This window comes from Dasypus novemcinctus, chromosome X (genome assembly GCF_030445035.2).
Source record: "Dasypus novemcinctus isolate mDasNov1 chromosome X, mDasNov1.1.hap2, whole genome shotgun sequence".
NCBI lineage: Eukaryota > Metazoa > Chordata > Mammalia > Cingulata > Dasypodidae > Dasypus > Dasypus novemcinctus.
This window is the reverse complement of record NC_080704.1, coordinates 110,096,920-110,119,170: the sequence shown is the minus strand read 5'-3', so window position 1 is coordinate 110,119,170 and position 22,251 is coordinate 110,096,920. Positions and strand designations below refer to the sequence as shown.

The 22,251-nt window shown below is 41.8% G+C and overlaps 1 protein-coding gene across 1 annotated transcript; it reads right to left on the bottom strand.

Moving 5' to 3' along the window:
- Positions 1-21,669: 21,669 nt before the first annotated feature.
- On the bottom strand, positions 21,670-22,251 carry LOC131277132 (histone H2B 7-like). Its single transcript, XM_058291116.1, has one exon. The coding sequence runs from the start codon at positions 22,249-22,251 to the stop codon at positions 21,670-21,672; it is 582 nt and encodes a 193-aa protein (XP_058147099.1).

Sequence of the window (22,251 nt, the reverse complement as noted above, 5' to 3'; positions counted from 1 at the left end):
ATGACTCAGACAAGGGAAAAAACAAAACTTCCGAAGAGACACAGAATTTAGAACAACTAATCAAAGTACTTCAAACAAACTCTAAATCAAATCAAGGAGATTAATGAAAATATCGATAGAGAGCTAAAGGATATTAAGAAGGCAATGTGTGAACATAAAGAAGAATTTGAAAGTATAAAAATAAACAACAGAAATTATGGGGATGAAAGGCACAATACTGGATATTAAAATCACACTAAAGGCATGCAACAGCAAATTTGAACAGGCAGAAGAAAAAGTCAGTGAACTAGAAGAAAGGACAATCTAAATCATACATTCAGAAGAACAGATAGAGAAAAGAAGAGAAAAACTGAGCAGTGCTCAGGGATTTGAGAAACGGCATAAAGTACATAAGCATACGCATCATGAGAAGGGAAAAGGGGCGGAAAGAATATCTGAGGAAAGAAAGGCTAAAAATTTCCCAACTCTTTTGAAAGACACAAATATAATGTCCAAAAAGTGCAATGTACTCCAAACAGAATAAATCCTAATAGACCTACTCTGAGACACATATAAATCAGAATGTCAAATGACAAAGATAAAGAGAGAATTCTGAAAGCAGCAAGAGAAAGGTGGTTTTGCACATTCAAAGGATTTTCAATAAGCCTCAAATAACCAAAAACACCTTGAAAAAGAAGAATGAAATTTCCTGAGTTTAAAAGCTCATTACAGAGAATACGGTGGTCAGCACAGCATGATACTGGCACAAGGACAGCTATAGAGACCAAAGGAATCAAACTGAGAGTTCAGAAATTGACCCACACATTTATAGCCAACTGAATTTTGAGAAGGCCGCCAAGTCCACTCACTTGGGAAAGAATACTCTCTTCAACAAATGGTGCCGGTAGAGCTGGATATCCATGTGGAAAAGAATGAAGTGGAACTCCTACCTCACACCATATACAAAAATTAGCTCAAAAACCAAAGCCTAAATATAAGCAGCAGACTATAAAACTACCAGAAGAAAATGTAGGGGAGCATCTTCAGCATATTGTGATAGGCAATGTTTTCTTCAGCTTTACACTGAAAGCACAAGCAACAAAAGAAAAAATAGATAATGGGACCTCCTCAAAATGATAAATGTCTGTGCCTCGAAGGACTTGGACAGGAGAGTGAAAAGATAACCTACTCAAGCTGGAAAAAGTAATGAGCTTCTGATGCATGGGGCAACATGGATGAATCTTGACGCCATTATGCTGAGTGAAATAAGCCAGACATAAAAGTACAAATACTGGATATCTCACTGGTATGAAATAATCAGAATAAGCAAGGTGATAGAGTCAGAAACCAGAATATACACTACCAGGGCCTGGGTGGGAGGCAGGGAATGGGAATGTCTTGCTTAATTAGTACAGAATTTCTATTTAGGTCTATTGTAAAATTTTGGAAATGGATGGTGGTGATGATAGCATAATATTGTTAGTTAATTAATAGCACTGAATTGTGTATATGAATGTGGTAAAAAAAAAAAGGCAAGTTTTAGGTCCTATATATGTTCCTAGAATAAAAATTAAAGGATGAAACATAGCACTCTACAATGTCGTGAACCCTAGTGTAAATGATGGACTACAGTTAGTAGTACAATTATAAAATTGTTCCTTCATGAAGTATAAAATATGTATCACGCTAATGCAAGGTATTAATAGTAGGGAGATAAACGGGAAAAATACATCCTCATGTAAACTATGGACCATAGTTAAGAGTACAATTTTAATATTCTTTCATCAGTTGTAACAAAGACGAGACTTCAATGCAAAGTGTTAACAAAAGGGGAGGACATGGGAACACTTTTCTGTTAACCTACAACTTCTCTAAATAATTTTTTTAAAGCAGTAGGATCCTGGGGTGCCCTGGCTGGCCCCTCCCCCACCCAGCTTTGGCTTGGCATGGAGGGAGTTGGCTCATGCTCCCCAGTGTGAATCGCTGATCCTGATCCCGGAGGGAGCAGAGTAACCGTCGTGCACGTACTGGGAGCTTGTATGTCTGGCCCAATCTGTCCGGTGGTGTCCCAAAGGACTTGCCCTGCATGTAGAAGGAAGCTCACGGAATTCTCCTACAAAATTCTTGGTGAACTCAGACAAGTGCGTTGACTAGAGCCCAAGGAATTGCTGCCTGTAGGATGTAGAGTGCAGTGCCCAGGACCATGAGGAAACTGTTTAGAGCCATGCAGACTGGAAATTCCTAGGGCTACATGCCACACTCAAGTGTGTGATACACGTAGCAACTTCTACCTGACCAAGAATTGGCCTCCCTCCTGCCCTCTTCCTCCTAAGACATCCTTTCCTATGACACCCTGGAAGCGTGCTGAGATTTAGCTGCTCCAACCTTAAATACTGCCTACCCCAAGCACATCTCATTTTGAGAAAAGGGCATATATCAAGGTGTTTTCCCAAAAATTGCAGGTGGGAGTCCCTGGCATTTAGCTACGTTTGTTTCCCAGCCATATGTAACCTATAGAGAGGCTGCAGTAGGAGCAGACTTACTGGAGTGAACTTCTTGCCATCCTTCTGTCCATTGCAAGGTAGCTCTAGCTCTCTGTAAGTAAGTTCCCCTAATGAATGCTTTAGACTGATCACCCTGGCATTTAATGCCCCTTTCTCTGGAATCACAACCAGCCCCATTGAGGGCAGTTTGGGACAGTCCCATCCAGATAGTCCCCTTTTTCTTCTTTTGGGGTGAGTCCTGCTGCTGGTTCAGCAGGATGCAACACGAAGAAAAGACAGGTGCAGAAAGGACCAGGGAGGCCCCAGGGCTTTGAAGTGAAGCTATTTTCATCGACTGCATAAGCTCTGAAGGAGAACACTCAACACAGGTCAATCTGCAAAGACTGGGAAAGGTGTTTTCTCCTCCTCCTCTTCGTCCTTTTTCTTCTTTCTGTTAGTTCCTGGCTTTCAAGGAACATTGTGTCATAAGACTATCCTTATAAACACTTAAGGACAAGCCACCTCAGGGAATAAATTCCAAGGATAACATATTGAAATATCAAACCGTCAAATTCTCAACAAAAGGTTACAAACATACAAAGAAACAGTAAATGGTGGCCATGGCAAAGGAGAAGATTAACACATTAGAAGCCGTCAATGAGGAGGAGCACACCTGGGATATACCAGACAAAGTCTTTTTTACAATGGACTTAAATACACTCAGAGAGCTAAAGGAAAACGTGGAACAATAATGGAAATCAAGAAAATGATAGGTGAACACAAACAGAAAATCAAGAAAGAGATGGGAATTATGAAAGGGAATCAAATAGAGCTGAAGGCCACAGTAACAGAAATTAAAAATTCCTCAGAGGGGATCAACAGCAGATTAGAGCTGGCAGAATAAAGAATCAGAGAAGTTTAAGATAAGCCAGTTGAAATCATTCACTCTGAGGAGCAAAAAGAAGGAATGAAGAAAAGTGAACAGAGCCTGAGGATCCTGTGGGATACCATCAAGCATTCCAATATACGTATTGTGGAAATCCCAGAAGGAGAAGAAAGAGAAAAAAGGGGGAAAGAATATTCAAAGAAATAAAGTCTGAAAACTTAACAAATTTACCGAAAGACATAAATATACTCATCCAAGATGCTCAGTCCCTCCGAAAAGGGTAAACCGAAAGAGACCCACACCATAGCAAACTGTAATCAACCTGTCAGATGCTACAGATAAAGACACTTGATGCGTATGAAGGCCTGACTTTTTGGTCCAAAGCCGAATAATTCAAATGGTCCATTTTACCTCATTAGAGTCAGGATTTAGGATAAAAGAGACCTGTCATCAGGATTATTGCTTATTATAATACTTGAATATTAGGAAAAAGAAGTTTTTAAAGGCTTTGAAAAAAAGAACGTGTGGCCCAAACAGACCTAGAAAAACTACCAAGAAGTCAACTGCAAGTAAACCATCCAGGAGGGTGCCACGTAATTGTCATAAAAATCTAGAAGAAAAAAGTTTTGGAAACCAAAGACTTTTTTTAGATCAAAGAGACTGTTTAGAGAAAGAACTGTAGACAAGCTCCAAAAAGCTACATTTCACTAAATAACTATCATGCTAATTGTTGTGCTTCAAATTGCCAGTGCTTGTCAATATGCTATAGAAAAGTATTACCAAAGTTATGCTTACATGCTGGTCTCATACATATTGTATTATGTGAAAAGTCATTTTAATCTATCAAATCCACTAGGACACTTATTGTGCTTGTGGGGTGATTTGCATCTGTAAATTCAAAAAGCAAACTGAAGCATCAGTAAAACTCTTTTAAATGCAGGATAACTAAAAATTGAGCTTTGAGGAAAGCAGAGTGATTGAAAAAGATGAAATCTGAGATGAAGAGGGAAAAATTAGGGCTGCATGCTGAAGAATGGATGGAGAAATTAGTATAAATGATTATTCATTCAGTGGGTGAATGAGGAAGAGAAGGACTAAGTGAGCAATCTTGAGTTCATGGTGAGCTTTACAGAGAAGGTGATATAAGGGAAACAGTTTTAGTGCTGTAAATGACAAATTATAAGCGTCAAACCAGAAAGAAACAAATTGTGTTGAAGAAATATACACTAAACTTCTTACAATTTGACCCATAATAAGGAATTCAGTGAAATATAGGACCGAGGACCCAAACACAGTACAGAAACAGCTTAGAAGAAGGTTTGGACCACAGACAGGTTCAGCTATGGCAGGGGACAAGCATTGGTGTGGGGTGTCATTGACGGGAGATGCATGGGTGGGCGGGAGTTCGCCAGGGCATGCATATAGGGTATATAGATATGTTCGGACATTTGTTGGGTATTGACATAGTGGGTAGAATTTCACACAACAACTGAGGGAGTGCTGAGTTTCCATCCTGGGGAGCTCTGTCACATCCCCCAGTGGAACAGCAACAACCTCCCAAGTGCAAGGGCAAAGACCAGTGAAGAAGGATGATCCAATGATGGGCCCTTGATACTGATGACTATGCTTATGAGCCTGTGTGCTTGAAATTCCAGCTAGGCCTAGAGCTGCAGGGTGCCTAAGAGTTACCTCCTGAGAGCCTCCATGTTGCTCAAATGTGACCACTCTCTAAGCCAGACTCAGCATATAAAAGCATTACCTTCCCCCAGTGTGGGACATGACTCCTGTGGATAGGATCAGCTTCCCTGGTGCCGAGGGATTACTACCAAGCACCAGCTGGTGATGCAACTAGAAAAAGACCTTGAATAAAAGGGGCAACTGTAAAGGCAAATGAGTTTATATGGCTAAGAGACTTCAAAATCAATTGGGAGGTCACGCACATCTCAGCAGGACCTCAGAGACAGGCAAAGTAGATACAACCCCAGCTAGTGGTGCTCCTGAGGGCTATGGAGACACCCAGGTCCTACGGTCATGGCAGATGGCTCTGGAGTTCGGTGCCTTGCCAGTGGGCCCTACTTTGGAATGTGGGCACCTGAATGTGAAGGGAGTTGGACTCAGATGTGACTTCTCTACACATGCCACTTCCGTCACTTTTACTGAAGCTGTGGTTGGCACCGGGGTTGATGTATGCTCAGGAGACCTGAATCTCTGGACTGTCCATGTCCTAGCTGGGCCCGGAGCCTCAGCAGAGTTGCAACACCTACTCTCCAGTTCATCGGACTTACCCAGGTCAGCTAACAAGGAGGTGAGGTTGGTCAGCCATCACACCAGGGAACCGATAGAGTCTACAGCTGCAAGCAGGAGAATCCCATCCATCAGCCACGTAGGATCTAAGCCCCCTCTCGATTTAGAGGTGGAGTGGACATCGCCATCCCAGGGTCCTCAGGATGGAGGAATACAACATGGATTAGATTGGACTTACTGGTATTCTACTGTAGAATTATTGTGACTCTAGCAATGGAAGATATTACATCATTGATGTGCAGACTGTGGCCACCGGAGTTGCTGAAAGCAGGAGAGGGAAGAAGAGGTGTGATATGGGGGCATTTTCAGGACTTGGAGTTGTCCTGAATGATACTGCAGGGAAAGATGCAGGACATTATATATCCTGCCATAACCCACTGAAGGGTCTGTGAGAAAGTGTAAACTAAAACGTAAACTATAGTCCATGCGGCGTAGCAGTGCTCCAAAATGTAGTCATCAAATGCAATGAAGGTACCACACAAATGAAAGAAGTTGTTGATGTGGGGGGGGAGTGGGGGGTGTGGGGAGGGGGGTATATGGGAACCTCTTATTTTTTTAATGTAACATTTTGTGTGATCTCTGTATCTTTTAAAATAAAAAAAGAAACAATATGTTTCCATTCTCCTTGGGTTCTGAAAATGCTATTCTATTTCATTCAGATTTATCCGATTGCATTCCCTTCCAGGTTATGATCTTGGTTGTTTAAAAAGTCAGACCTACATAACCTACAATTACAAATTACTTGGATGCTGGGTGTGTCCAATGAGAGCAGGCCCTGCTCCATGCTCCACTCTCTCAGCCAATGTTGTACCTACAGACACTAAACCACATCCGCTGGCACAACGTATTTAAAGTATTGTCGGGCTGAGCCAAGAAGAGTGTTTCTGGGATATTCAAACAAAGAGATTGAGGAGAAATACGTTGCGTTTCATTGTGTGTTCTTTCTTTATTGTTTCATATAAATCTTGGAGAGTTCAAAATACAAAATTAGAGAGGAGAGTGTGCATCGCTCCTTTCACTTCTATCAAACTAACAGAAGGATGATAATCAGTTAGAATGCAGATGACTTTTTCCTTCCTTTTGAGTAGGCAATTTGAATGTAATTGTTAATATTAATATTATCTAATATTCTGTGTTTTCTTCTTGAACCAATGTTTTTTTCTCTCAGTATTTTAAAAATCAGTGTATTGCTTAATTTCCAATCAGTTGAATATTCTCCAATTGCTTTTTTCTTTTTGATTTCTAGGTTCCTCTGTTGAGAGAGAGAACAATGCTCTGTCGTTTCAATCATTTGGTATTTATTAAGACGTGGTGAAAGCATGGTTGTAACGAATAGTGTTCGTATATTGGTATGACGGTGGTTTCAAGGAAAAATGTAAGGTCATGTATATTACTAGAAGGAAGGCTAAAAAATGCAACATGGGACTGTATAGCATAGTGAAACCTCATGTGAAATAGGAGTTTGGGTAATATTGCGTATATGACTGTTTTTCTTTGCGACTAAACAAATGCACGTAAATGTTACGAGATGTTAATATCAGCGAAAATACAACCAAAGCAAACTATGGACAGTAGGGTATACTATATCAATAATCTTCCATTAAGGGTAAAAAAAAAGGACGTACACTTAGTGAAAGAAGCTATACAAAAGGTAATACATATTGTTTGGTTCCGTCTATACAAAGTATACATACAATAAATTAGAGAGACGGAAATGAAATAGCAGCTACACATGGCAGGGAAGGATAGAGATTGAGAGGTGATTATTAAGGGGTAGGGTTTATTTGTTTTTGGTTTACTATGATTATTTTTAGTGGAGTAATGAAAATACTCTAATAATGATTGGAGTGATGAATGCACAACGATGTGATTATATCAAATACCATTGGTTGTACGCATTCGATGGATTATATACTTTATGAATATGTATCAATAAAGTTGATTAATAAAAAACCTAACCAGACTAGGCCCACCCCAACTAAGATGGAGGAGTGAGAAGTTCTGGACTCCGTTCCCCACAGAAGCTTTGAACAGCCATTAAAAACTGGCAGGCAAGATGGGGCGTGTTCGCACTGGCCACCAGAGGCTCTGAGGGGGAGAGAGAGGGAAAAATAGGTGTAATATGGGGGCATTCTGGGGACATTGCAATGACAATTATATCTCTTGTCACACCTTACAAAATTGTGTGGGAGAGAGTTTAAACTATAATGTAAACTCTAATCCACACTTAGTGGCAATGCTCCAATATGTGTTCGTCAGTTGTAACAAATGTACCACACTAATGAACGATGGTAATGTGGGAAAGTGTGGCAGGGGTAGAGAGTGGGGCATATGGGAATTCCCTACATTTTTAATGTAATCTAAGTATCTTTAAAAATAAAGTTAAAATTCTAAAAGAGAAAAAAAAAAACAGCAGAAACTTTTTTTTTCTTTAAAAAAAAACAATATTTGGTCAATTTTGTTAGGTTTTCTATTTGTACTTTTACAATAATTCAGGAATCCCTTACGGATTAGGTTGTAAAAATCTATAAATAAGCCACTGTGAGTCTAATAATGAGAAAAAGGCTAGAAAATCTGCAATAATCCTAGCCCTCTTGACGCAATCATCAGAGGATTAAGACAGTCCCTGGAAAGACCCAATATGAACACCATGTATTCAGGAGAAAGACTGGGGAAAGAAAAGAATACCAGAGAGAGTTGAATACCAGAGTGCAATCATATATGAGGATGGCTGACCAGTGAGAAGGTATAAAAGTCTAGAATTTTCCATCCAAAGCAGTATACTTTTGATGGGCCATTTAGCCTCCAGAGTTGCCTTAGGACCAGTAGAGGCAGAATTCAGGACAAATGAGCCCCATCATCAGGATTTTTATTTATTATTATTTAGGAATTGTATAGGAAAAAAACACATAAAATGATACAAAAAGAATTTTCTGCCCAAGAGACCTACAAATACTACCAGGAAATCAACCTGAAGTAAATCCTCCAGGACATTACCACATGATTTTCTTACACATGCAGAACAAAATTTTTGGAAGGCAAAAGCTCTTTTCATACTCATACACCCGTACATAGAAAGCGCTATGGAGAAATTTTTTTAAAAAATGCATTTCACCATTGGCTTAATTTCTGTCATGATAATTGCTGCTCCTTCAAAGTACCAGGGTTTGTCAATCAGCCATACACAGATATTAACAAAGTTAATTTTGCAAGCTGGTCTCATTCACGTTGTATTACAGGAGAAGACATTTTAACATATCAAATCCACTAGGAAATTTGAGTGATTTTGGACTGTCTCGCAATTGTAAATTAAGACAGCAAATAAGAATTTGTGTAAAACTTGTTCAAGTACATGAAAATTGGGCTGTGGAATGAGGACCTGGAATGCAGGTTGCTTGAGACATGAAACATGGGATGAACAGAGGGAAATTTGGGCTTGATGTTGAAGAATGGAAGAAGAAATTAGTACATCTGATTATTCATACACAGCAGTGAATGAGGAAGACAGGCAGTAAATGAGAAGTCTTGATCTAAACAGTGTGTTAGAAAAGTCAATATAAGGGAAGAAGGAGACGTAGTGTTGTAAATGAAAAACTATAAGCACCACCCACAGGGATTCAGAATTAATGAAACAAACACAGCCTAATCAAACCTCCTTCAATATGACCCAAATTAAGGAATTCGTGGATATACGTGAGGACCCAAAACACAGGACAGAACTACCTCAAACTACAATGTCAATAAACCGTATCTATGCAAGCTCCTTGGACTCTAATTCATTTACATTTCTCTGATTTTACTCTTTTCCAGGCAAGAGCCATTTGTTTTTCAAAATGCAAACCTTCAAAACTGGTGAATATGTTAATTACGCGGATGCTGGGGGCGACCAATAAGAGCAGGCCCTGCTCCACCCTCCATTCTCTCAGCCAATCATGTACCGACAGTCCCTAAGCCACGTCCATTGGGCCACCGTCGTCAAAGTTATGTCGGGCTGAGCCAGTAAGAGCCTTTCTGGGATGCAGAGCCGCAGAAATTGAGGGGGACTACGGAATGTTTCGCCACGTGTTTTTTCTTTGTTGTCTTCTTTAAATCATGGAGACTTCACAATGTGAAACCACAGCTGAGAATGGACATAGCTTCTCTCTTTTGCGTCAAGATAAGGATGGTGACAAATTCTGAAAATGAAAATGACTTTCCCCTTCGTTTTGCTGAAGTGATTTGAACGTTAATGTTAATAATTTCTAATGACTCTATAGTGTTTGTAGGTCCAATGGTTTTCTGTTTTATATATATATATATGTAAATGTGTTGCTTAATTTCCAAGCAGTTGTGGATTTTCCAGTTGATATTTTACTTACTGATTTCTAGTTTCCTCCGTCTGGAGATAAAACAAAATTTGTTGAGACTTACTTTAATTCCTGATATTTTGTCAACTGTGTCAGGTGATTCATGTGAATGTTTAAAGTAATTTGGACATTCCCTTATTAATTTGCAGAAACCTGAAAATATGCGACTCTTAGCCTAACAATCAGAACGAAGCCAGACAATATATAAAAATCATAACTTTTCTTGATATCATAGGAAGGATAAAGCAGTCCTAGGAGAACCCGAACACGCAGAGGGCTTCGCCTCTGGCAGGGCACCATGTAGTAAAGAGAAAGATTGGGACAGGAAAGAACACCAGGAGGATGACCTATCAACGAGGGGGTGAATGTCGGGCTATTTGCACAGGGATGGGTGGCTGGTCCCAGGTCACAGAAGCTTCCTGGAGGAAACTGCCTGCCACTCTCTCTGTAAGATGATGCTCTTTTGCTGCTTCAATATTAATACTTCGATAGGCCATTTTGCCCCCAGAGCTACCCTGGAGTCATTAGAGTCAGCATATAGGAGAAAGGAGCCTCATGATTTTTCTTATTACTCATTATCACTCTGGAAAATTAGATAAATCTTATAAAAGGGTTTGAAAAGAATAATGTGCCGGCCAAGAAAACCAAAAACCATACGACAAAGCCAATAAATAGCAAGTAAATCCTCCAGTGGGGTGCCATGTGATTTTTTTACAAATCCGGAAGAACATTTTTGGAAGCCAAAAGATCTTTTCAGAGCCATGAACTGTTTGGAGAAAGAGCTGTGTGCAAGCTCCAAAAAGCAGTATTCCAGTACTCAGTGTATATTCTGCTAATCGTTGTTCCTTCAAATATCGAGTGCTTGTCAATATGCCATTTAAATATTTTTTCCAAGTTATTCTTGCATGTCAGTCTCCTACATAGTGTAATGTGTGAAAAGTCATTTTAACATATGGAATCCCTGAGAACATTTATGGTGGTTTTTTTTGTTTGTTTTTGTTTTTGTATTTTTTGCATTAGTAAATTCAGAAAGCAGATATAACCGTTAATCAAGTATGTTAAATAACACAGTAATTGAGCTGTGGAATGAAGACTGGGAATGCAGGGTGATTGAGACAGATGAAATCCAGGACAGATGGAAGAATATGGGGACTTAATATTGAAGACTGAAAGGGCAAACGAGTACATCAGATTAGTCAGTGGGAGAATGAGGAATTAAGTGACGAGTCAAAACCCAACAGTGTATTTTAAAGAAAAAAAAAAGCTCCCTGGACTCTGAAATATTATTTTAATCATTCAAATTTATCGGATTCTACTGTTTTCTGGACTATCATAGTTTTTTAAAAGCAAAACTTCTTAACCCGCAATCAAGCATAATTCAGATGATGGAAGTGTCCAGTGAGAGCAGCCCACACCACAGGCTCCACTGGCTCTGTCAATGGAGAACTGCAGCCTCTGAGCCACAGCCATTGGCCCAAAGTATGATAAGGGTATACTGGGCTGAGCCAATAAGGACCTTCTTGGGATATACATACGCTTGGAGAGTAAGAGGAATGTATTTTGATTCTTTTCCTATTTCTTTGCTCAGTTTTAATTCGATTTCATAATATGAATAAAGAATTGAGATCGCCAAGACTCTTCCTTCTGAATCGAATTAAGGGGACAATTAGGAGAATAAAGGTGACTGTTCCCGGGACTGCAGGTGGAGTCCGCAGAGCTGGCCATTTCCGCAGCCGCTACCACCACTTCCTTGCTTCGGGGCGCTTCGGTGTGGGGTTCTGGGTGCTTGCGGCAACTGGCTCTGGGGCTTGTAGCTGGCCCGCAGTATCCCTGGCTGTGACGCGGTGTGAAACCCATGACTGAAGGCTTGCGGGCGGCAGGAGGACGAGGGGGAAGAGCTGCACGGGGGCCATGAGTTTGTGGTCCCCGCAGCACAGGGGACTGTGCACTTTTGGACCACTCGGTTGCAGGAACAAGGATGTGGTAGCTGGAGCTCCAGCAGCCATTCTACACCATTAGGCAATCTTGAGGATGGAAGCTGTGCACTGACAATGGTGTTGGCAGTGAAGTAGATGGAACCTCAGTCCCTGGTGATACTAGAGGAACCATAGGAGCTTTTGATTGCCTACCTCCTGTCTCCTTTATTTGAGAACAGATAAACTCTGTCTTGTTAAGCCACTGTTATCATAGGCCTCTGACTACCAGCTGGATGCAGTTTCCAGTTGAAGCAGATTCTGCTTTGATCTTGTTTCCCAAACACCTCCTCTTACCACCAAGCTACAGTGCGTTTTGTTAACATTAGGTTACCGAGGAAACCTAGATTCTTCTTGCTATTTTGTACCGTATTAAAAAGTGATCATCGGGGGGAAAAAATGATGACTTTTCCCTTCGTTTTCCTCAAGCAATTTGAATGCTGATACTAAGGTCAATGTTAATATACTCTAATGTCCTATTTTCTTTACAGGCCCACTGGATTTTCCACTGTTTATAAATAAGTGCAATGCTTGCTATACAGCAAGTTGGTGAATTTCCAGTTGCTTCCTTTCTTACTGATTTCTACCTCACTACCTCCGTGGACACAGAAATACTCTAATTCAATCCTTTGAGACTTGCTTTTAGCCCAGTATTTAGTAAATTTGTTAAGATTTTCATTTGCACTTTTAAAGAAATTCAGAAATTTCTCATTTAACTTGGATGTGGAAAGCTGCTAAGGATGTTACTCAGCCTAACACTGAGGAAAAACCAAAATATTCTTGACGCCGTTAGAATAGGGATAAGGGTTTCCTATGAGATGCCCAAGGCACACTGTTTCAACTTTGCAGAACATCTAATGTGCTCAAGAGAAAGACGGGGGTAGGGCAGGTCCTAGTGAGACTGTCCATAGGAAGCACAGGCTTGAGGAGGGCTCATGAGTGATTACAAGGAGGACTATCATTTTGGGTCCAAGAGAAAAATCTCCCAGGGAAGACTTTGCTTCCAGAACCTCAAAGAGATCATTAGAGTCAGGATCGAGTAGACATGAGCCGAATAATTAGGATTGTGACTTACTAATATTCTGAAATATTAGAAATATCTATATACATATATATAAGAAATATCTTATAAAAGCCTTTTTAAACAGGACTTTGGGGAGGCGGATTTGGCTCAATGGATAGAGCGTCCGCCTACCACCTGGGAGGACCAAGGTTCAAACCCCGGGCCTCCTGACCCGCGTGATGAGCTGGCCACGTGCAGTGCTGATGCGCGCAAGGAGTGCCGTGCCACGCAGGGGTGTCCCTCGCGTAGGGGAGCCCCACGCGCAAGGAGTGCGCCCTGTAAGGAGACCCGCCCAGTGGGAAAAAAAGCGCAGCCTGCCCAGGGTGGCACCGCACACATGGAGAGTTGACACAACAAGATGACGCACCAAAGAGAGACATAGATTGCCGTTGCCGCTGACAAGAATACAAGCGGACACAGAACACACAGCCAGTGGACACAGAGAGCGGACAACTGGGGGAGGGGAGTGGGGAAGGAGAGAGAAATAAATGAAAAATAGATCTTTAAAAAAATTAAAAAATAAAAAGGGCTTTGCTTTTGAAGAAGAAACCTCGAAAAATACGGCAAAATCAACAACAACTAAATCCTCAACGGGCAAACAAACTTTTTCTTAGAAAACCTCAGTAACAGTTTTGAAAGAAAAAGACTCTTTTCAGAGCCTCCATCCTATGCAAAACAGAGTTGTAGACAAGTTCCAAACCAGCATTTCACTATTTACCTCATTTCTATCATGCTAACAGTTGCTGCTTCAAATGGCCCCTGTTTAACAATATGCCAGTGAAATCTTTGCTCAAGGTTATTCTTACATGTTGGTGATCATATATTGTACTATGTGGGAAGTCATTTTAACATATCAAGGCCATTAGGACAGTTACAGTGTGAAGTGGTTGTTTGCATTTTCAAATTCAGAAAGCAAATAGAAGCATTAGTAAAACAAGAGTAACCAAGGTGAATGCATGAAAACTTCACTGTGGAATGAAGACTGTGCGTGCAAGGCATGTGAGACCTAAGAAAACTGGGCTGGACAGAGGACAGTTGGATCTTGATGTTGAAGACTAGAAAGGGAAATTAGTACTTCTGATTATTCACACAGCAGTGAATGAGAAAGACAGACAGTAAGTGAGCAGTACTGACCTAAATGGCGTGTTTGACAGAATAAGCAATATCACCGTTGTAAATGAAAAATTACAAGCAACACCAGCGAGGATTCAGAATGGAGAGAACAAACATACCTTAAACAAACTTCATCCAGTCTGATCCATATTAAGGAATTCGTGGATATATGTAACAGAGGACCCAACACACAGGACAGAAGTAGCTAAAACTGAAATGTCAATAAACCATATCTATCCACAGACTGTGAAAATACTATTCAAATTCATTTAAATTTAGGTAAGTGTACTCTTTTCCAGGCTATCACTTTTTGTATTTTTGGCGTGCAACCCTTCAGAAATGGCGATTATGTTTATCACTCGGATGCTGGGAACGACCAATGAGAGAAGGCCTTGCCCCTCTGGCTCAGCCAATGAAGGACCTGCAGCCAACATTCAACGCAATTGGACCAAAATGGGGAAAGGTATATCGGGCGGAGCCAATGAGGGCTGTTCTGTGCCATTCCGACTTGGAGCCAGAGAAGAAAGGTGGTTTGGGTCTTTGCCCGTTTTTTGTGGGGTTTTTTTCCAATCTGTTACTTTAAACTGTGGGGGTTTCAGGTTACAGATTCAGAGCTAGGAGTGGGCGTGTCGCTTGTCTCTTCCATCAAATTAAGAGTGTGGTGGTGATCTACTAAGAATAAAGTTAATTACCTGTGCATTTTGCTCAGCCTGTTTAGCTATTGATTTATTTTAGCTTTTCACATCCAAGCTCACGTGCCTGACAAAATGAAGCCGATCGCCCTTTCACCTGCCATAGCGATAACTCCGTCCCCTGTACAATGGCCAACAAAATGGGAAGGGACTTTTCTCCGTACCATCATCACACCCCTCCTCTTTGACCATGGATTGTCATCGGGCATAAGAGATGTTTAAAGGGTGTACAAGGAGAGGAAGCTTGGAAATGTGGCTATGTATTCTTTTTCCTTATTAGAAGGGATTTTGAAAAATACATAATTTTATTTAAAAAAAAAAGATATTTAGATTGCATAAATGTTACATAAAAATATAGGGGATTCCCATATGATAGAAGGGATTTTTTTTTTTTAATCTAGGAGCATGGGCGTGACACGATGGCCCCTGTGGCAGGCACTGGAGAAGCAGGAGGGTATCAGGACTCTTCTCCATGGGGTCATCAATACAGATTTTGCCTCTGCTGCCAAGCATCCCTCTGAGGGTTGTCACACGGGCAGTTCTGACACTCAAGACCTTTGCTGTTGCCACATGATTGCTCTGAAACCCTGAAACCTGCCCATGATTTTACTCAGCTTCAAGGTCTTCCTACACAGGGTTTATTGTGAATAACTTCGGCCTTTGTAAGTCGCAGTAAGGGAGGGACCGTATCTCCTTGGGAGGAAATCCCAATTGACCAGGTTTTCTGACCTGTACCACTGGGAACTTTGTTTAAGAATTAATAATATGGCTGGTTATCATGTTGTTGAGATAAGTAAACTGGCATCATGAATTCTATCCTTTCGAGAAACGGACAGAACTTTCCCAGAAGGGATCCAAGAGGTGACAGACCTTGTCCATGTCAGATCTGACATCCAGACCCAGGCAGGTCTACTGACTCTTGCTCATTTGTCTGGTCCATCAGTCGTGGTACTAGTCTTTGAGCTTGTGGGCCTGTCATTGGATGGAAAGCCCCATGTGTCTCTGCATTAAACTGCATGGTGAGAAATACGTTAAAATAAAAGGAACCACAGTGTTGATTTCTTTCCTGGACCTCAGTTTCCACTGGCCAAATTAATTCAAAGGAAAATGCATAAGCATGTTATTTACTTAACCAAACACTAACCGCTGGGGGTGGCCGATATGGTGGGGGCTGCTTCTCCTTTTCAACCTCGTAAATTCTTTCTGTGGCCTCAAGCCTTCCCCGTTTATTATGTTGCGGGTACAAACGTTTGTAGGTACGAGGGAGAGGGACGGTTGACAATTGAAGGCTTGGTGTAAGGGACCCTGAAAGAAGAGGACCGTGAGGAATAGGTGAAAGCTCAGTGGCCTTAATCAAGAAACTCAGATATGGGAGCAGGTCCTGGCCCAGTTCAGTCCCTACATTCTCCTTTCTGCCTACTGACGTGTCTGTTTGTCTGTGTCCAGAAACCGACCCCTGGGAGAAGATGACGGTAACGGTTAGAAATGTCATGCCACTTCAAGCTTGATGGCTCTGGTGTACAGAATAAGGACCATCGAAATGGAGGAGTCACCGTCCTAGGGATAAGGCAAGCCTAAAGCCGGTCCCCAAAATCTACCACTCCAGCCTAGAAAAGAAACGACTTGTCTGTCTGGATAAACCTTGCGCCTGGCACACAGCAGGATTTGCTGCAATGCACTTTGCAGTAGAATAAGGAAGGCTGTTCATTCTTGGGCCCTCCTCTGATCAAGGGATCGTGTCTGTTTCACCCACCGATTCATCTTGATTATTTTTGTTAGAGAAGTTGTGGGTCTGCAGAACAATCATGCATAAGATACAGGAATCCCGTATACCACCTTATTATTGACACCTTGCATTGGTGTGGAATTTTTGTAACAAAGGATGAAAGCTCATCTTTGTCATTGCACTCTTAACTATAGTCCATGGTTTAGCATTCGGATCGAGTTTGTGCAGTTCCGTGCATTTATATTTAAATTTTCTTCTATTACCGTTATACAACCTAATATTTCCCCTCTAACCACATTCTCCCCATTCTCTTTTTTTTTTTTTCTTAGTTTTTATTATTTTATTTTTTTCTTCTTTATTTTCTTTTAAATGTTATATTCAATACATATGAGGTCCCCATATACCCCCCACCCCCCTCACCCCACTCCTCCCACATCAACAACCTCTTCCATCATCGTGGCACATTCACGGCACCTGGTGAATAGATTTTGGAGCACTGCTGCACCACATGGACAGTGGTCTGCATTGTAGTCTACACTCTCCCCCAGTCCCCCAAGTGGGCCATGGCAGGACACACAATGTCCAGCATCTGTCCCTGCAGCACAACTCCAGGACAACTCCAGGGGGACTGGACATAACCATCCCCATTCTCTTAAATCCGAGCTGGTCTGTCACTCTTTGACCAATGGAGTATGGTGAATGTCACATTATGCCAATTCTGCACCTGATCTTGAAGAGGCCTGGTGCTTTCTGACTTGCTGCTGGAGATCCCTGAGATGCCTATCCTGCTGGAGAGACCATGTGGAGATGCTCTGAGACTTTTCAGGGAGGGAGAGTGGCCCATCTGAGCCCAGCCCTGCAATGAGCTCCCCCAAGGCACCTGGCCTGTGAATGGAAGTTGTCTGGGAGCTTCCTGAGTAAGCCCCAAGTCTGCTGGATACCACTGAATGACCCTAGACTGGTTTATATTTCTCAAGGGGCACTTACTACGCTTATTGGGAAGAGTAACCTGTGGAATAGATCATGTGAAAACTCTCCCTTTCCAATCATATGGAAAACAATGGCAAGAATACAATTAAGTATTTATTTAAATGTTTAGCTGAGCTTGGAACGTATCAGAAAATAATAGAGAACTGAGGCCTTTGTATACACCCTGGAAGGACCCTGGAAGGACGACTCCCTCAGTGAAAGGGAAGACCTTTCCCCTCTGGGACAGGGAGATGACAAGGAAACATGAATCCTTTGGCCTTGGCTCTGGATGGGGGACACAGTGAGGTCTCCCTGGAGAATTTATAGTCACAAGCCTGCCCACATGTGGCTTTGGAGTTCAAATGAACACTTTTCAGCATGGCCCAACGGAGAGCAAGTGTAGCTTAGTGGTTTGAGCATCTGCTTCCCATACACGAGGTCCAGGGTTCAATTCCCAGTACCTCCTTTGAAAAATAGAAAATAAAGTACCTCCAATTCCTGGTAGTAAACCCAGACTTGTGGGCAAAAGCAAACCTACTGAAAGCTAGAGGGTGAAACCTGGGGTCGTACGACATATAGTAATCCTCTTTTGGACGATGACTCTGGTTAATAGCACAAATCTAAGAACGTTTTTTCATGCACCGTGACAAATGTGAGTCACTCTTGCAAAGCGTTAATAATAGGGTGCTTTATGGTTTAAAAACAAATACACATAATGCAAACTATGGACTACTCTTAATAATAATACATATTTTTAGTTGGGCCAGTAGGTTATTGAGAAATGGGAGAAAAGAAGAGAATGGGAGGAAAGAACAGTTTATTGAGAAATGTGGGAAAAGAACAGAATTACAGATCTAAACTGTAGATGCTGGCTCCTCTAGGGAGAGAAAGCCACAATAATAGTTCAATATTCTTTCATCACTTGTAACAAAGGTACCACGCGAATGCTAAATGCCAACAATTAGGAGGGTACGTGGGAATGCTCCTAATTGTGGGGTATTTTCCCCACGAGTTTATGTAAACCTAAAACTTCCCCAAATTAAATAAACTTACAATAATTTTTTTAAAAACCCACAGTGCTAAATGGAAGAAAGACAATGTACTACCTGTGGTATGATTTCATTTGTACAAAAGGTAAATATATAAATCTATAAAGACAGATATAGATTCGTGGTTACGTAGGGCTGGGGAAAGATAAGAGGGATTGAGAGGTGCCTGCTCAGGAGCATGAGGTTTTACTTTCTGGAGAAATAAATAGTTCTAACATTGATTGTGGTGATGACGGCACAGCTCTGTGATCATACTACAAGCCGTTGATTGTACTCTTTGGATGGAAAGTATGGTATGTGAATATATCTCCATAAAACTGCTTAAAAGATAATGGAAAAAAAGCAAATATATGCCTTTCTGGGGGTCCTACCTCTAAATGAGGCTTAAGAAATATTCCCACAGATAAAGCCCGCCCAAGCACGCAAATAATCCCCAAACAAGCCACCGTCAGCACAAGCAACAAACCACAGCCACAGACCTTCAAAGACTGTCAGTTGCAAACTATTTAAAAATGTGTTGAACAGGTTTAAATGTATGAGCCAAAAAGTGCTGATTATTTTTAAAAGCAAATAGAATTTCTAGAAATAAACAACAGAAACTAAACAGATTAATACAATTTTAGAGAATTAGTGAACTGTAAGACAGATGAAAGAAATTGCACAGAATGCTTCAGAGAGATAACAAGAAAACGGGATAAAAGAGAGGGGAAGAGAAATAAGGAATGAAGTAAGAAGAAATAACGTACATCTCACAGATGCACCAGAAAGAGAAAATACCGTGGACTGGGGATAAATAATATTCGAAGAAAACGGCTGGTAATTTTCCAGAATTAAGGAAATATGTGAGTCCCTAGATTCAGAAAATACAACTAGGTATATCACAGCAGAGCTACAGAACAATGAAATCAAAGTGATCTGATAAGCAGACAAAAGGACCGGATTGCTTACAAAGAAACAACGAATAGATTGAGAGCAGTCCTCTCTCTGTCAACAAATGGAAGCCAAAAGCAAATATGAGAGACTGTAACTGTCAATTTCAAGTTGCATACCTAGCCAGGACCTCATTTAAGAATGAGGGAGGGATGGACATGAAGGTGGGACCCCTCCCACCTCCCCTGCCCCCCACCGACACAGATCCATCTGCTTCAGCTGTTGGGAGTGCAGTCAGCAGGCAGTAGGCAGCCCTTAGTCCCTTCAGGTATTACCTGAGCTGCAGAGAGCTGCCCGCCCAAGGTCACACACTTCCTGAGATGACCCACAACAGTCACTGATGGAGGAAGGCCTGTGAAGGTCTGGCTATTTTGCTCCAGTGTGCAATATCTCTGAGGGGGTCGTTTTACCTACAGAGCTCCCCATGGATGCCATCCAGGCTTTCACTGAGCCTGCATTACAGCTCACTGTCTCCCTTTTCCCACACCTCCCTCCTGCTCATCCCTTTCCACAGGTGTTGATCCTGAGTAAACGCCCTGAACACTAAATTCCATCTCAGAGTCAGTTTCCTGAAGAGCCTAATCTGAAGGTAAAAACATTTTCAGACAAACAAAAAACAGACAGCGTGTACTCCAATAGAAACCACTTTAGGGAACTTGTAAAATATATGCTTTAGGAAGATGGCAAATGATCACAGAAAGATGATCTGAGATGCAAGAAGGAGCGGTAATAGAAGAAAATACCAAGCATGGGCACATAAAGACAAATAATGATTGCATAATCACCTAAGAATGACGACGGTTACTTTGGGGTATAAAATAAGCAAGATAGAACTAAATACTGGACAATAATAATGCATAAGGTGGGGGTGGGTCAGCATTAAAATATTTTAAAGTCCCTGAAATGTTTGGGTGTAGAGCAGAGGTGCTGTTTGAACATAGATTTGTGTTAAGCATGCTTGTCAAAAGATTGATGATGTCCCGAAAAGAGAACAAATATAATTTCAGTGTCCAAACTGGCATGGCAGTGTGTGTGTGTGTGTGTGTGTGTGTGTGAGTGTATGTGTGTGTGCACGCACATGTGTTAGGGGACAGAAACTGAACAAAAGAATCAATGGATTCAAAAGAGTGTATGAAATGAGAACAGAGAAGACCCCCCAAAAAGTACAACAAGCAGGAAATGAAACATAAGAAGAGACAGGTTACACCCCAAAATAATACCGCCTTTAACAATTGCATTTGGCTTACACTCAACAAGTAAAAGGCAGATATTGTCAGGGGCCAAAACTGTGACAAGAAATCTGTCAATCAGCAAAGATTATATGACAGTCCTCACAAATATTAGGCAATGAATTTTTAATTAGAGTTTACCCACTGAAAACGAGGGTAATATCAGTTGATTTGATTCCACTGCAAATGAGTAAATTTCTAGACGGTTTTGGTTCAGGGCAACGTTATACTTTTATAAAGTTAATAGCAACTCAAAGGAACAGCTATCATGTGGGTAATATCTCAATATTTAGGGAATAAAATAGTAGAACAGAATTTCAAATATCTTAATTTTTTAATTCATTTTAAAATCACAGTACATATTTATTTCATCATGTTAACATGAGTTACAAATTCAAAGGAGAAACTTCTTTCCTACAAAAAGTAGGGAGGACGCTGGCACTGTTTCAGATATTTGAAAACCTCGTAATGAATACCTGGCCTAACAGAAGTCGGCTGAACTCGTCTACGTCTTTCCGCACGAGATCTCTTGCCAGAGCGCGTGTAATAAACGTCTGGAAAATCCCACCAGTCACACGTGAGAGCATGTGAGTGGAAAAGCATTTTTACCACAGGTTTTTGACCTTCCTGACCCCCATAAAGGCTGACGTAGAACAATAACTAACAGAAACGACCGTTTAGTAAAGTGGTGCAACGCCAGGTGCTTGAACAAAACCCACTGCTTTCTTTGGAACGAACTGCACTACAGCTATAGTAACGCCGAGCTGCTATTTAGTTCACGGTCAAAACACCTTAAAAGTCGGCAGAGTGCCGTGAGCCCTACGCTCAAGCAGCACAAACTTTAGCGGGCCACCGCTCTTTTAGTGAAAACTTCGGTGGCTCTGAAAAGAGCCTTTGGTTTCGATGCTCAGGTCCTCCTGAGGAAGCTCACTTGTGGCTGGTGTACCTGATGACGGCCTTGGTGCCCTCAGACACGGCATGCTTGCCTATCTCCCCCGGCAGCAGCAGGCGCACGGCGGTCTGGATCTCTCTGGAGGTGATGGTTGAGCGCCCGGTGTAACGAGCCAGGCGAGCGGCCTCGTCCGCGATGCGCTCGAAGATGTCGTTAACGAAAGAATCCATGACGCTCAAGGCCTGGCGTGAAATGGCCAGGTCATCGTGAACCTGCTTCAAAACCTTGCTGATGTAGACGGAGAAACTCTCTTGGCGGCATCGCTTTCGCCTCTTCTGCTTCTTGGTCTTAGCGTCGACTTTCTCAGGATGGGGATCGGCCTCCTCAGGATCAGGATCGGCCTCCTCAGAATCAGGATCGGCCTCCTCAGGAGCAGAATCAGCCTCCTCAGGATCCGGATCTGCCTCCTCAGGCTCGGTATCGGCCTCCTCAGGATCCGGGTCGGCCTGCCGAGCATCAGGATCGGCCTCCTGAGCTTCGGGAACAGCCATCTCGGGATCGGGATCCGCCTTCGCAGGGGTGTTTCGGCAGAGGTAAACCTCAGAAGGTTCAGCCAT

Bases quoted from the DNA above. Each gene is read 5' to 3' on its own strand.
- LOC131277132 (XM_058291116.1), bottom strand. From the start codon at position 22,251: ATGGCTGAACCTTCTGAGGTTTACCTCTGCCGAAACACCCCTGCGAAG.